The sequence below is a fragment of the Myotis daubentonii genome, chromosome 2, assembly GCF_963259705.1.
Source record: "Myotis daubentonii chromosome 2, mMyoDau2.1, whole genome shotgun sequence".
NCBI lineage: Eukaryota > Metazoa > Chordata > Mammalia > Chiroptera > Vespertilionidae > Myotis > Myotis daubentonii.
The window spans coordinates 199,159,303-199,175,273 of NC_081841.1; the positions used below are offsets into that span (position 1 = coordinate 199,159,303).

A 15,971-nucleotide genomic window follows, 5' to 3' on the forward strand; every position below is an offset into this window, starting at 1 on the left:
GGGTCCATTGTGTGTATGCCAGAGTTTTCTTTCCTCAGTAGAGCAATTACACAGTTGTATCCTTCTTTGAAACCTGGCTGGTACATGGAGAAGTAGGTCTGACATATTTCGTGCCACATTGTAACAGGTGACTAAAAGGATTCAAATAAAAGGAATAAACCCTGTCCCGAAGAAAGTAATGATAGGATGGAAATACTGACTTATCCAATTGAGTGGCTAGCTTTAGAGACCTTTAAACAGATGAGTGTCAATGAGAACATAAAGTCTCTATGGCTTTGTTAGTATTTTATTCTACTATCTAAGCACTTACTTTACTTAATTTTACCAGGAGTGTGTGTTTCTTACTTTTACTCACTTTTACTGGTTTGTGTTTCTAGTAAAAATGAGTAAAGCACTTAATTTTACTTTTACTCACTTTTACTAGGAGTGTGTGTTACTTATTTTTACTCACTTTTAGTAGTTTGTGTTTCTGTTTGTGCATGTGTAACTGAGCCAACATTATAAATATCAAGTTACTAACTCTGATGTTGATGTACTTGGGAGTACATTTTGAATCAATCAAGTACCATCAGTATGTATTAACCAATATTTTCTTTGGCTCTATTTCATTCAATAATTGGGAAACCTTTAAAACAGGTATTTTCAACTTAAGACAGGTAGAAAAATAGCCCATTGTTTTGTAGAAAATCTAGCCATTTTGTTAAGTTTAACTTATATGCCTTGATTAAAAGCTTGAGATAATGGAAATAGGAAAAATCCATGTTTTAATACTAGGATCTGTATTTGCATCTTATCAATTTGGCAATTATTCTAAAGTATTACTACATTTAAATGCCTACTTAAGCAAGATTATTTAATTCCCAAGTATTTTAACTGGAACTTTGTCCAGTAAACAGTAACTTTTATTTTCCTTTCCAGAATTTTACAAAATCTTATTCTAAATTGATCAAATGTTGGGATTTGAGAAGGCTTAAAAGTTTTTCAGAAATACATAATATGTGTTCTTTATTCATTATTTGTAGCAGTTTCCTTTTTTAAAAAGAGACCTAATTGTAATAAATCCACACATTAAAAGGAATACTTTAATCGTTTGTTTTTGCTATTAGAAAACTTAGCTTGTTTTGTTTTGTTTCTTGTCTCATACAGTTTTTCCCTCCTCTGAGAGGATTTTTCTTAGTTCTTGGTTATTGCTTGTTTAAAATCATTAAGCTAATTCTTAAGGACACAAATATCTAGAAATATTTTTTAGAAATGTTTTAAGGTTTGCAGGAGTGAGGAATGTACGGCCCAAGAAATCATTTGGTCTGTCCTTGCCAAGGCATTAGGGGTGAGTTAATTAAATGTTTGACCAAATATAACAGGCTAATTTTTAAGTTGATAATTTTATATAGCCTAAGAATGGTGTTATAAATACCAAAATGGTTGGCAGAAAAAAGGTTCCCCACTCCTGGTTTAGAGGAACATTCCTCCTCCCTCGCCCTCCCCATGGTGCATAGAAAATGTTCAGTTATATTTCAGTGTCGTAAACAGGAGTGGGCAAAAGTAGATATACATAATACAACAAATAATACAATAATTAATAAATAATAATACAAGAATAAACTCTGCGTTTTGCATACTCACACCTGTAAACCTACTTTGCCCACCCTTGAATATTACTCAGCATCTTTCATCTGGAGGTTGGTGTAAAATAATAGTTAGCTAACTTCTATGCCTTTCTTTGTAATGGTAATTTTAAATGGAGAAGTTAGATTAGGGTTTTCTTTTAATTTTAATAATAATAGCAATTTGCCCTAACCGGTTTGGCTCAATGGATAGAGCATCGGCCTGCGGACTCAAGGGTCCCAGGTTCGATTCCAGTCAAGGGCATGTACCTTGGCTGTGGGCACATCCCCAGTAGGGAGTGTGCAGGAGGCAACTGATCAATGTTTCTCTCTCATCAATGTTTCTAACTCTCTATCCCTCTCCCTTCCTCTCTGTAAAATATCAATAAAATATATTTTAAAAAATAATAATAATAGCAATTTATTTTGCATCTGTAAATCAAACTCTACTAAATACTATCTCAGGGGTCCTCAAACTTTTTAAACAGGGGGCCAGTTCACTGTCCCTCAGACCGTTGGAGGGCTGGACTATAGTTTAAAAAAAAACTATGAACAAATTCCTATGCACACTGCACGTATCTTATTTTGAAGTAAAAAAACAAAATGGGAACAAACACAAAATTTGTATTTGCATGTGGCCCACGGGCCGTAGTTTGAGGACCCCTGTTAACTATCTGAATGAATTGCCACAATTGCCCTAAGAAGTTATTTCCCCATTTTATGTGGATGAGAACACTGAAGCCCAGATGAAATATTTAAAGTTGTTAAATAGAGGGACCATGTGTACCTGATCTTTCTTATTTTAAAACCCACTTTTTTTTATTTTACACTACCTTTTTCTATTAAATGTATGAAATTCATTTGACATCATATGCCTTTTATTACCAATTAGCAATTTCAAGTTCCATTCTGTCATCTGGATCAGAGATATTTCTTGAATATCTCAGTGTACAGTAGCACTAATGAAGATAAGATCCACAGAAAAGTAAATGGTATCCCCTTTAAAAACAAAACTCTTTCCTCTTCTCAAAATGATCTCTGTGAAACTGTTGTCATGATCTTAATATATAAAGAGCCAGGGTCTGTCACGACCTAAACGACCAGACAGATAACCAAACAGCACGCTAGGGTCCTGGCCGTCGCGACGGAAGTCAGTCCTGGATCCCGGCTGCCCATGGCACGGCGACAGGAGGGAGTTGTGGGAACGGAGCCATGCTGCCATTGGACTGACCTCTGGGTCCCTCCCCTTGCCCGCAGGCTCTGGGGAACCTGAGCCATGCTGCGATCAGACTGGCCTCTTGGTCCCTCCCCACTGGCCCACAGGTCCGGGGAACTAGAGCCATGCTGCAATGGGACTGGACCCTACCTGAGGGGTCCCGGATTGTGATAGCGTGCAGACTGGGATGAGAGACACTACCCCCACCCCCACCCAGTGCACAAATTTTCGTGCACCGGGCCTCTAGTTTTATTATAAAAGTGTTAGATCATTATAAACTGACCAATAACCAAATAGAGAAATTTACCCTGGTCTCACAGTTCCCCAGATTTAGGAATGGCCTTTATCTATGTTATGAACTTAACTAGGGGAAGGGAAATGGGAGGGAGAGAAGTGAATGTCACAGGTGGGTTAGAGCAGATTTTACTTCCTCCAAATAAGATAGCTGTATTGGTAGATCAAAAGGACTCTATAAACCTTTAAAGTTGTTAATTACTTTATATCATGGCAGAGAAAAAATGGTTTGTATTACCTTAGTAAAGTTCAACAAAGTATGTCCCCTTTAAAAGTACATATTGTATTGATAGAGAAAAGCTTTATTATCTGGCAGAAAAAGCTAGAACCTGTTTGAGAATATCTAAGACATGAATAGGAAAGAGGAGAGACTCAGTTCTTCCTTTAAGTGCTACTTGATACATTGAAGGTAGATCAGGTTCTATATTATGGATATAGTTCTCATTTCTAGCAGTCAAGTGATACGTTATTTTGTTGTCTGGATTGTCATTATAGTAATTCTAAATATTAAGGAATGTGGTTTTATTTTTCATAGAGAGTTTTTCATATGATGTTAAATGCAGTTTACATCTTCAAAATTAATTTGGAGTTTTCTTCTGGGTATATAGGTTTCTAGGTAGGGAGTAAGGCATTGAGTCATTTAAACTCCCTTTAATAACTATAGATAGCTTTTTCTGTCAGATCTTTCTTTTTCTTCATACTTTCTTTTTTCCTCCCAACTTTAAGCACAGCTACATAATAGGGACTGGTTTATTTTCTCTCCTCATGGAATCATGGGTAGTTTCATTGCAGTTCATCTCTTTCTGTTTGTTTCGTATAGGGCTGATAGTTCAGGATCATTCAGACCCCATGTTCAGTTCATATGCCTATAAGTCCCACTACCTACTGAATGAATCAAATCGTGCAGAGTTGATGAAATTACCTATGATTCCTTCTTCGTCAGCTTCCAAAAAGAAATATGAGAAAGGTAATAATCAAAATAGTTTATCTCTTGCTTTCTTTTTGCATTTCCTTTTTTTTTTTAAATGAAGGGGGGAAATGTATGCCTGTCAAGCACCATCTGTTGCTTTTCTACCGTGGTGGTTGTAACTGTCTTCATATGGCTGCAAATTTATTAAAAAGGGCTTAAAATAATTCCATTTATTGCAAATTTTTACTTACTCTTCTCCTTGAATAAATTTTCACACATTTTATATATCTATGGGCTATTAAAATTGAAAGACTTGGATTTTGCTTAGTGTAGAGGAATAGTCTAAGGGCTCTTTCTCTTTTGCCTGATGTAGAACTAACATTCATGTTAGAATAGAATAGACACAATATAATTTGTTACTGACTTTTAACTAAATAGTAAGATAGGTTGTTAAATAGAGGGAAATAAAGATACTGATACTTAAAGGTTTTATTTTAGAATACATTCTATCATTTTGTTTCTTAAATGTTTTATTCAGTTGCTATGAAAACTAGTTGTCCTTCTCTCAGGATAATTGGTGGGCAGCTGGGGAGGGTACCCCAAATATTGGATATTGAAAGGCAGGCCAGGTGAGCTGAAGAATTGCTTATAGATAACATATTATCCACAGAGAATCAGGAGCTACATGTATATTTATATTCTCCCAGTTAATTTAGTCTGTGGAAGAAAATCTTCTGTGTTTAGCTTTACATAGCATACTTGTAATAAAGGTGAAAAGTGATTTAACAATAATGTATTATTTGGGAAGTTACTGTCTCAGCAAGTAAATTAAATAACCTGGAAGGTGAATGCCTTTTCCTGTATGCATTCCCATTATGATCTGGGGCCAAGTGCAGATTCTTTAAAGAAAAATTAATTCATACCTAATACAGAGTGTACATTGGAAATGGGCCTCTTTTTTTCCTGCTTGATGTATCTTTGTTCTTTGTCAGAATTCTTAAGAGGCAACCCATGACTAAAAGGAAGTATAACTAAGCAAGCTGATTAGAACCTGGAGAAGTATGTTGGAGAGGTATTAGGTTTTTTTCTTTGTTTTCCATTGAAGTCACAGTTTTCCATTGAAGTCACCTTACTGGTGACACCACCTACTTCCAAAACAAAGATGGGCATAGGCTTGACTAACTCCATAATGCAATAAAATTAGACTGCCTGAGACGTTTTAGGAAATGCCTTATATTCCTGCTGGTGCCATTGAAATGAGATTAATTCAATTGTTGCTTATTTTGTTTTCCGTACTTGGTATTGACCTTGACATAAATTGAAATTATTTTGAGCCCTCTGTTTGCTTAGCTTGAACCACATCTTTTCATGCATCCTAAAGCAGTTTTCTTGCATAACACCAAGGTGGATTGTTCATATTTTTATTTTTCTATTTCCCTATTTTTCTGTTGTTTTTGTTTTTTGTCAAAAAATCATGATGACTTTCACTGATAACTCTCAGTCTGTATTTCCTCTGAAATAAGACTTAAAATTCAGGACTATTCTATAATATTAAAAATGGCCAGCCTTACTTTTCCCCGTCAGCTCTAAGAATGACATGCCCTCTAAAAGCTATTTGCAAAGGCTGCTCTCTCTATTGGTTATTTCTTTCTGTTGTAAAAATGGGCTTTCTCATTTTAGTTTAAACTTACAGAAGAATTCCTAGGCTGAGAGCACTCAGACAGCTCATCTCTAGGTTGGGGAATTGGAACTATTAATCCATATTAAGATTTGCAGACAAAGGAACAAATGCCAGTGATTGAAGAAAAAGCTTTTAAGCAGAGGAAATATAGTAATTTAATTCATCACTGATTGTATATGGATTTTTTCTTTTTGTTTTTATGACAATCAGAAGTTTGAACGTCTGCAGTAAGATAAGATTTTCTGGAAAATTGATAGCTAACCTTCAAAAGGTTGGAGCATGTGATTTGATAAAGTTGTAAAGAAGGCTCCTAACCTTTAGCTAATGAGACTTTAAATCTTAGTGTACTTGTGGGTTATAGACCTGATTTTCCAATGGGAGGATGATTTTTTTTGCAGTAAATGTCTTTATCATATTTCATCTTCATTAGTTAAACATCCTTTTCCATCACTTGTTGAAATACCTATTAGAAATACCTAATCTTCCCCTCCTCCATCTTTTTCATTTCTTTGCATTTAGTAATATTATTTTGTTTTGTTAGCCACACCTGTTTTGGTCTTAATCCAGAGATCATTTTATGTATTTAAAAGGAGAGGATTTTTCTAGGCAAGTTGGAGGGATCTCCTTGCGTGTAGTACTTCATTCCACACTGATATTTACTTAATTTTATACTATAAAGCAGTGGTTCTCAATATGAAGTCAGAAAAGACTTATGTAAATAACATTTTTGAACTATTCTTAATATTTCAGAAAATCTAATAGAAGCACACAAACTATGGCTGCATGAGTTTCTTTATATTTGGCTATGATTTAAATAATACAGTGTGATAATGCTAGTTTTGTTATTGAATTCAGAAGCTCTGATTGGCAGTTTTATATTTCTCTGGTTAATAACATCAGAAAAATGTTATTTTTTAGTGTAGAGGTTTGTTTTTGGGTTTTATTTTTGGTTGATAAAATATTGGAAGCATATAAGTTCATGAGGGAAGGGAAGGGGATCCTTGGTGATGAAAAAATTGCAAACCACTGCTCTATAGCTTGTTTGACTTTATCTTCACTAAAAAGGTAATGATGATATATGTAATCATCACCTTGAGCAAGTGCAATCCTTTTGCTTTTTTGTATCCTTTTATGGGAAGTAAGAAATACTGATCAACCTATTGCCTATTTTCATTCTTGCTAATTTAATTATAAAGTGATTTAGTCGACTATGGCACTGGATTAAAATACAAAGATGACCATTGCTTGCTTTCTTAGCTCTCAAGGAGAAAAGAAAGTAAGCTGCTACATATTTCTTTGAAAATCTGCTCTCAAATTTACTCAGTCTAAAGATTTTTAATACACCTATTTTGTCATATGTTAGGAATTTTAACTTCCTACTAAACGGATAGCTCAGTAGCCCACGTTTTACAGGGGTGAGGAGTACAATAATGTTTCTCTTCCTATTCAAAAGCTGAGTTTCTGGCCATTGAAGTTCTGAAAAGGGAAGAAGCAAAATCTGTTCATTTGCTTTCTATTTTAATCCATCACCATAGATATGACTCCATCCTTTGTTATTTTCCCCCAATTTGAATCAAAGTTAATGCACTTAAATGATAATTTTCTCCTTTTTCTTTCTTTTTGTCTTTCCTCTTTTCTCAGTTATTAAGACTGTTTATTTGTTTCAAGGTGGAAGATTGCTCTGCTGTGAATCGTGCCCAGCTTCCTTCCATCCAGAATGCCTGAGCATAGAAATGCCAGAAGGCTGCTGGAATTGTAATGACTGTAAAGCTGGCAAGAAACTGCATTACAAGCAGATTGTTTGGGTCAAATTGGGAAATTACAGGCAAGTTTTTCCAAGGACAAAGAGGAAGTATTCAATCATTGTTTAGACCTAGTTTCATAAACTGTTACAAACTGGCTAGCAGACAGGTAGAATAGCAAAGCTACTTCCTTAAAAAAGAGAGAGAGAGAAGAAACATATATTTATTTTATTTTTAAAATATGTTTATTGATTTCAGAGAGGAAGGGAGAGGGAGAGAGAGAGATAGAAAGAAACATCAATGATGAGAGAGAATCATTGATTAGCTGCCTCCTGCACGCTCCCTACAGGGGATTGGAGCCCACAAGCCGGGCATGTGCCCTGACCGGGAATCAAACTGGGACCTTCTGGTTCATAGGTTAACGATTATCCACTGAGTCACACCAGCTGGGCAAGAAACATATTTTGAGTCTGGGTTTTTACAAGATTGAGAAGGTTAGTTGTGGAATTTTTTTTAATTGGTTGGTTGGCTTTTGTTTTTAAGTTCCAGAAGTTGTTTTATATTAATGAACTATGTACTACTAGATTTTGGAATAAAAAGTCTTATGTGATTAATGGAGAAAATGTTTTCTTTGTGCCCTAATTAACTTTATATTGATCTGTGATTTCTAATAAAATCAAGTTTTTCCCTGGCCAAAATAGCCCTCTTTGCCCCTTAATCTGGTCCATACTTTAACCTGTGTGCAAAAGAGAGCATTTTAGGATTTAAAGAAAGAGATAGTTTCATTAAGAGCCTTTAGCTCTTAAGAGAATGAGTAAGAAGTATGTGTGGTTACTATTATTTTAATAAAACTCTCTCCTTTTAAGAAGCCTGTTTTTTTACAAGCCTTTACAAGAATAGTGACATGTTTTTTAAAACTCTGCAATGAAAATAGATTCTGTTCAAGAGAATTCTACTTTTCAATTAGAATCCTAAGTAAGATATATTTCTATAGAATCTCAGACATACTGTAATTCCTTTTAGCAAGGGCTATGTTGTTTTCTGTTTTAAATATGCTGCTTGCTTACCTGTTTAACTTTAAAATCTTTGTTATTTAGCTGAGATAAGTGGCATTGAGAAGCTCTCCCAACTATTTTTTTAACATATGATAAGAAATCTCCAAGTCCTAAAAAGATGGACAATTTGAATACATAAACAATTTTATACTGTATGGCAAATGATATTATAAAGTTTTAAAAAGCAAATCTCAAACCAGGATAAAGTGTTTGCTATTCTACTTTCAATGAGAAAAGACAAATACCTTATCTAGAAAAAAAAAGGACAAAGAAGAGAAAGAGCCAGTTTGCAAAAGAATAGCAAATGGAAAATAAACGTGAAAAATGCCCAGCCTCACTAAAAAATAAATGTTCACTAAAAACAAAGAGCCCCCTCCCCTTAACAGATTGGCAGAGATATAAAAGAGTAATAATTTTGCGGTCAGGGAGGGCATAGGGAAATGAGTATTAAAATTGTAACTCTGTATACTTCTTGACCCAGCGCTTCCCTTTCAAGAAATTTATCTAAGGAAAACATATTGGACAAACAGGCAAAAATGTATTTGTTGGGGTACTCATTGTGGTATTATTTGAAATAACCCAAATGCTCAGTCCATAAGGGATTTGTCAAATAAATTATACTGTATCCATATTGTAGAGTATCTTGAAGCCAATAAAAGAGTAATGCAGGTCTGTATAGTAACATAGGAAGATATCCGCTATATAGTTGAATTTAGAAAACATGTTAAACAGTATGTACATTATCTTTCCATGTATTTATACAATTTTTAAAAATTGTAGCTCTAGATATAATATGGAAAGAAACACATGTAATGTTAATAGTGTTAGGCATGAGACTACAAGGAGAGGCATTTTCAGTTTTTCTGTTATACATTTGTGCATTGTTTTATTTTTAAAAGAAACTCTGCTTTTATAATTAATATATATATATATATATATTTGGGGGTGGGAGGGCATGGGCTTGACAATTACTAGATAAGACATTCCTGGATAACAAATACCTAAACCAATATAAGAAACCTTTAGCTCTTCAAGTAAATTTCAGAATATTTTCTTTATATTTAATTTGGGGGGGCTTTTTTTGAGATATTGTTGACACAGTAGTTTCAGTTGTACAACATATTGTTTCAGTATTTGTATATAGCAGCAATGGCGAACCTTTTGAGCTCGGCGTGTTAGCATTTTGAAAAACCCTCACTTAACTCTGGTGCCGTGTCACATATAGAAATTTTTTGATATTTGCAACCATAGTAAAACAAAGACTTATATTTTTGATATTTATTTTATATATTTAAATGCCATTTAACAAAGAAAAATCAACCAAAAAAATGAGTTCATGTGTCACCTCTGACACCCGTGTCATAGGTTCGCCATCACTGGTATATAGTATTGTGAAATGATCACCACAATAAGTCTAGTTGACATTCTTCTCCATACATAGTTACAATTTTCTGTTCTCCTGATGAGAATTTTTAAATCTACTCTCAGCAACTTTCAAATATATAATACAGTATTATTAACTATAGTCACCATGTTGTACATTATATATTTTCTTTATTAAGAAGTTATGAGTGTAAAAAGATCTTTGCCTTAACTTAAATACTTAAGCTTTAATTACATTGCATTTAAAGAACCCCAAAGCAGTCTCCAGTTCACAGCCCAGTGAGATTTATATGCAGATCAGATTCTTCTTGTATGTTCTGCAAAGACTTCCATCCATGACTAAGTCTTAATGTATTTTTTCCAGTCAGGCCCAGCTGGGCCACATGAAGCTGTTTCTTTTCAGTAACTAGTTGCTCCAGTGTGCAGCTTCCTGGGGGAAATATAAGGACCTGGAACAACCCCTGGCACAGAGTGCCTCTTCCTGACCCCATGAGTGCAGTCCGCATGTGCATACTTAACTGCCTTTAAATGGTTTAGAAATAGCCATTTCCTAGTCCACTTTGAGGGAAACCAAACACTGATTACACAAAACAGTGGTTTGTTTTGTTTGAACAATTTGAGCACAGGCTCTTGCCCATGTTTTTCATTAATTCTTAGATGGACAGGTACCTTTTAGATGAAGCATATTCAAGTTCTGCACTATGACCCTGAGAGTGTGGCGATGCTGTCATTTAGCTTCTAAATAATACAAGTATTAGATGAATGGTTCTATTAGGCATCTATAAAATAAGTGGCTGACAAATTTTAAGTTTGTGTATGTTTACTATTCATATTGATGGTTTTACATACTATAAAAGCTCCACCTTTCAATTGCTGACTCTCCCAGTTGCTGGAAATTGTCACATGCGCCTCACAGATGGTTTCATTTAGGGATTGCTGTGGTTTCAGTCATCATGGCATGAAACAGTTCTGTTTCATTCTGTCCCCAAGTCCACGTTTATTGTGATCCAAGATGAATTAGATTCTGAAATACACACTGACATAAGCCTAGTACATTTGACCAAAAAGTATTTACCCTGAGTGATTAGTCAGAAAATGCTCATTTGAATGGGAATGGTCATTCTTTGCTATAGCATCAGTTTATTCTCAAATGAGCCCCTTGACTACTAGAAATAAACTTTTACACCTTGGAGGATGATGTTGGTTTAAGAATGCCAAGTTTGGAGAAAAACAACTTTTCTAGGATAGAATTTGGTTCGGAATAATATTGGTAATTTCTAATTCTTAAGGTGGGTAGTGGGTTAAGTATTATTTTATTATGCTTTATAGCTTATATTTCCATGATATATATTCTTTTATAAATATGAGATATTAATTTTTTAAAGAAAGTAGCTGGATTGGGTGTTTAGGGCCTAGTTTGTTTAGTCTATGTTCACTATTTCATTAATAAATTCATTAACTAATATGATTTTAAATGCTGTGTGGTTTGAGCAAGATTAAAGATGATCAAGGTATTTTGTGTCCTTAGAGTCTGAATGAAAATGTCACGGTAAAAAACCTCTTATTCCCTCCTGCCAGCCCTGTAAAGAATAGTCTGTTTTTCATACCCTTGGCCTAAAATTGTTTTTGTTTTCAGATGGTGGCCAGCAGAGATCTGCAACCCCAGGTCTGTGCCACTGAACATCCAGGGCCTTAAGCATAACTTGGGGGACTTCCCTGTGTTCTTCTTTGGTTCTCATGACTACTATTGGGTGCACCAGGGCAGAGTGTTCCCTTATGTTGAAGGAGACAAAAGCTTTGCTGAGGGACAGACTAGTATTAACAAGACCTTCAAAAAAGGTAAGTTGGAATGATGTTTACAATGGCTCAAAACTAAGAATTCACTGTTGATTTCTCAACATCTTCCACCTCGCATAATGACATATTTCTGGTAGTAGAGAATTTTCACCAGGTTAACCCCATTAGAACCATGTCAGAATCTAATCAATTAGGAAAATAACATTTTCAGTTTGGTAGGCTCTGCTGAGTAAGTGAACAGAGTTTCTTCAGTGATCTTTCTAGACATAGATTTTTCTGGGAATAGTTTTCTTAATCACATGAAGCTCCTTTACCACAGAAGAGTAGCAGAGCTTCTCATGGAGAGCCTTACAACTGGTTTTGCAACAAGGTACCCGAAAGTTTGGCTTTCTGGGCGAGAGCAAAGTGAATTTAAAGCTAGTTCCAGGTGAAAGGCTCCCCTTGGGTTCACGTGGAAGCCTCTGATCACGGAAGCAGAACCTCATCTCTGAGGCTGCAGCTTGCACAGAGCAGTGTTCAGCCAACAGTGAGTCATATCCTATTTCAGTGCTACCCTATCCTGCTGGTAAGTGGTTATTTCCAGAAACAATTTTAAAAAGAAAAAAGCAGCCCTATTAAGTGCATTGTGAAGGCAGAGTAAAACTGCTCTCCTAACAGGTATTGTTTGTTTGTTTGTTTGTTTGTTTGTTGGCATTTATATACTTTGTTTGGTCTTATTGGCAGCTCTGGAAGAAGCTGCAAAACGTTTCCAGGAGTTGAAAGCACAAAGAGAAAGTAAAGAAGCACTAGAGATTGAAAAAAACTCAAGAAAACCTCCTCCTTACAAACACATCAAAGTGAGTCTCTACCCTGAGAGATTGGTATTTGACGGGCAAGATGAAGTGCAATATTCTCTTAGTAGTGAGAAAGCCCCTTTTGACTTATGAAAACGTTTGCTAATTTTCACCCAGTCTTCTGTAAAACAAACAGAGCTTTTGTTGGCAGTGTCATAGTCAGATGGGAGCGAGGGAGCTGGGAGCGGGAGCTGTGTGCTGTGGGGATGAGGTCTCAGATAAGTGCTCTGGCACCTGGGAGCGACATGTTTGATGGGAAATCCTGTTCCTACTTGCTCTACCAGGTTATCCTGCCACCAAATGAGAATAGAGAGATTTGCCCCGTTTGTCCAGACAGTCCAGAGTTGTTTCCAGTTATGAAATTTCCATCAACTAGTAGAAGGAGAAATACACAGAACAGATAAATGAGAATTCACATCAAGTTTTTGGTATTTTTGCCAACTAAGAAGAGGCAGTTTTTATTCTTAGTTTATTTGTGGGGAAATTGCTATTACAATAACGAGCCTTTCATAGTCATGCTGCAAGGCAGTAGCAGAGCCAAGAACAGCATGGAAGTTTCAGGTGTTCTGTTTAAATTCCTCCCCCTCATCTGTGATTTTGTTTTCTAGGCTAACAAAGTCATAGGAAAGGTACAGATCCAGGTTGCAGACCTGTCAGAGATTCCCCGCTGTAACTGCAAGCCAGCCGATGAGAACCCTTGCGGCTTAGAATCCGAGTGCCTGAACAGAATGCTGCAGTATGAGTGTCACCCGCAGGTGTGCCCAGCCGGAGATCGTTGCCAGAACCAGTGCTTCACAAAGAGGCTCTACCCTGATGCAGAAATCATCAAAACGGAGCGAAGAGGCTGGGGCCTCAGGACCAAAAGGAGCATTAAGAAGGTAACTTGGGGCAGGGGCACTGGTGGTCAGAGCCAGATCAGGGCCTGTGCCTCTCAAAGAAGCTTCAATGGGGATGAAATGTATGGTGGTTCCTGGTAGAATCTTGAAATTTCCCAAGTTGAGAGTTTGGCACTTCTTAGGCAAAGAAGCTATAGGAAGTGGTAGTGATAAAACATACAAAACTTTGGTTGTCTAATGATCAGTCATAAAAAGCAGAAGGACATGGGTCATTTTCTGTTTAAAGTAATTTTTAACTTGTTAAGCGAAATAGACCTGGATGTAAAAGACCTAGTAAAGGCAAAACCCAGGACTTTGCTCCAGTGTCATAACGCATTAGCTGTGAAACCGTGGCCACGTCAGTCAACCTCCCTGAGCCTCCGTTTCCTCATCTCTAAAATAGACATAGTAATCCCTGCCCTACACATGTCAGCGTAGCTGCTAGTCTCAAATTAGATTATATACGCAAAAGCAACCGGAACAAGTTTAGTACTTTGAGGCAATTTTTCAAAACAGTCCCTTTGATTAACACAGAAATGCACTGTCTATTGCAGAACATTTTCTACATACAAATAACTCAAAGGAAAAAAATGAAAATCACCAGTATATCCTACTGCTCAAAGGCTCTCAAACTTTAGAGATTCTGAGAATCTCCTGAGGTTATTATTATTATTATTGTTTATCCTCACCTGAGGATAGTTTTCCATTCATTTTTAAGGAGAGTGAAAGGGAGAGGGAAAGACAGAGAGAAACATAGATGTGAGAGAAACACATCGATTGGTTGCCTCCTGCACGAGCCTTGTACAGGACCCTGCAACCAAGGTACATGCCCTTGATTGTACCCGGGACTTTGGTCTGCAGGCTGATGCTCTATCCACTGAACCAAACCAGCTAGGGCCTGGTGTCCTTAAAAACAGTATCACACAGAAATATCTGGGACAGTATCGTCTGCATTTTATAACAAGTTCCTGCCCTGCCCCCCTTTGCCCCCTACCCCTGCTTGCCAAATGCCAATATATAGAACTTGGAGATATAGTCATTGAGAGAGGTGGACCTAGTGAGAATTTGTAATTACTTTTTTTTTAATATATATTTTTATTTATTTCAGAGAGGAAGAGAGAGGGGGAGAGATAGAAACAAAAATGATGAGAGATAAATATTGATCAGCTTCTTCTTGCATGCCCCCTACTGGGGATCAAAGCTGAAACCCAGGCATGTGCCCTGACCGGAAATCGAACTGTGACCTCCTGGTTTATAGGTTGGCACTCAACCACTGAGTCATATTTCTACCTTTTTAAAAAATCACCTTTGTGATTAAAAAATACCACATAATGTAGTAAAGTAAATCAGTACAAGAAAGCTATTCCTCCTTCATCCTTCAATTCTTGGTCTCACAAAAGATGACCATTGTTAATAGGTTGGTATGTAGCCTTTTAGAACTTTTTCTGTGCAGTTGTAAGTATTAACACATATGCAAATATATATTCATATATTCTGTATTTGTAGGGTTTTTAAAACAAATATGATCATACATATTTCCCACTTAATATATCATACATATATTTTTATATCAGTACATAGAGATTTCAACTTACTGTTTTTTTGTTTTTTCAACTCATTTTTTTAAACAATCCCACTGTATTCCATAGTAAAATGTATCAAATTATGTACCATAATATATATAACCTATTTTCCAATAAATACACACACACACACACACACACACTCTTACAGATTTTTTAAAATTCGGTAGTGAACATTCTTGGTCATCTCTCTTTATGCACCTGTTTCTATAGGTTAGATTGCTTGTGATGAGACTCATTCATTTGGTACATATTTGTGAAGCTTCTGTGTGCCAGGTACTGTTCCAGCAGTACCTGGAAAAACAGTAGTGAACAAGACAAATGATGAACAGATATCTAATGCTGAGTACCACTAAATGCTGCAAAGAAAACTAAGCTGTCAGAGGGGATAGCTAGTGACTGGGATTGCTACTTTAAATTGATTGGCTAAGGAAGGCCTGGAGGGGACATTTCACCTGAATATGTGAGGGAGAAAGTCATGGAGATACATATCGAGAAGAGTATTTCAGACTAAAGTAAACCAAGTACAAATACCTTAGTATATTCCAGCAACAACAAGAAGGCACCAGGAGAAGAATGGCAAGGAGAAGAGTGGCAGGTAGGGGATAGGAAAGAGGCTAGGATCAATAGATAATATGGGCGTTACAGGCCACAGGATGGGAAATTTCTGGAGCATTTTAGTAGGGACTGATTTGATCTGAGACTTGATGTACTCGTTTTCTATTGCTGCATAACAATGTTACCACAAACTTGGCAACTTAAAATATAACACACATTTGGTTATCTGAGTTCCTGTGGGTGAGGGGTCCGGGTAATGCTTAGCTGGGTCCTCTCGGTGCAGTCAGGGTGCTCCCCAGGGCTGGATTCTCACTCATGTGCCTTGGCTAAGGAAGGATCCACTTCCCTGCCTGTATGGCTGTTGGCAGAATTATGTTCCTTGCCAGCTGTAAGCCTGAGAGCTTCAGGTGTTTTTGTTTGTTTGTTTCATTTGTTGTTAC

At 36.4% G+C, this 15,971-nt stretch overlaps 1 protein-coding gene across 6 annotated transcripts in view; it reads left to right on the plus strand.

The window, feature by feature from the left end:
- The window catches only part of NSD3 (nuclear receptor binding SET domain protein 3), a 112,523-nt gene that overhangs the window by 81,539 nt on the left and 15,013 nt on the right, over positions 1-15,971 (plus strand). For 5 of the 6 annotated variants that reach the window (XM_059685367.1, XM_059685365.1, XM_059685370.1 and 2 more), the window contains 5 exons: positions 3,935-4,081; positions 7,374-7,530; positions 11,522-11,724; positions 12,406-12,518; positions 13,124-13,393. In XM_059685367.1, coding sequence (XP_059541350.1) covers positions 3,935-4,081; positions 7,374-7,530; positions 11,522-11,724; positions 12,406-12,518; positions 13,124-13,393 — 890 coding nt within the window. The remainder of the gene's footprint in view (positions 1-3,934; positions 4,082-7,373; positions 7,531-11,521; positions 11,725-12,405; positions 12,519-13,123; positions 13,394-15,971) is intronic. The other variant, XM_059685369.1, reaches the window with a different exon arrangement.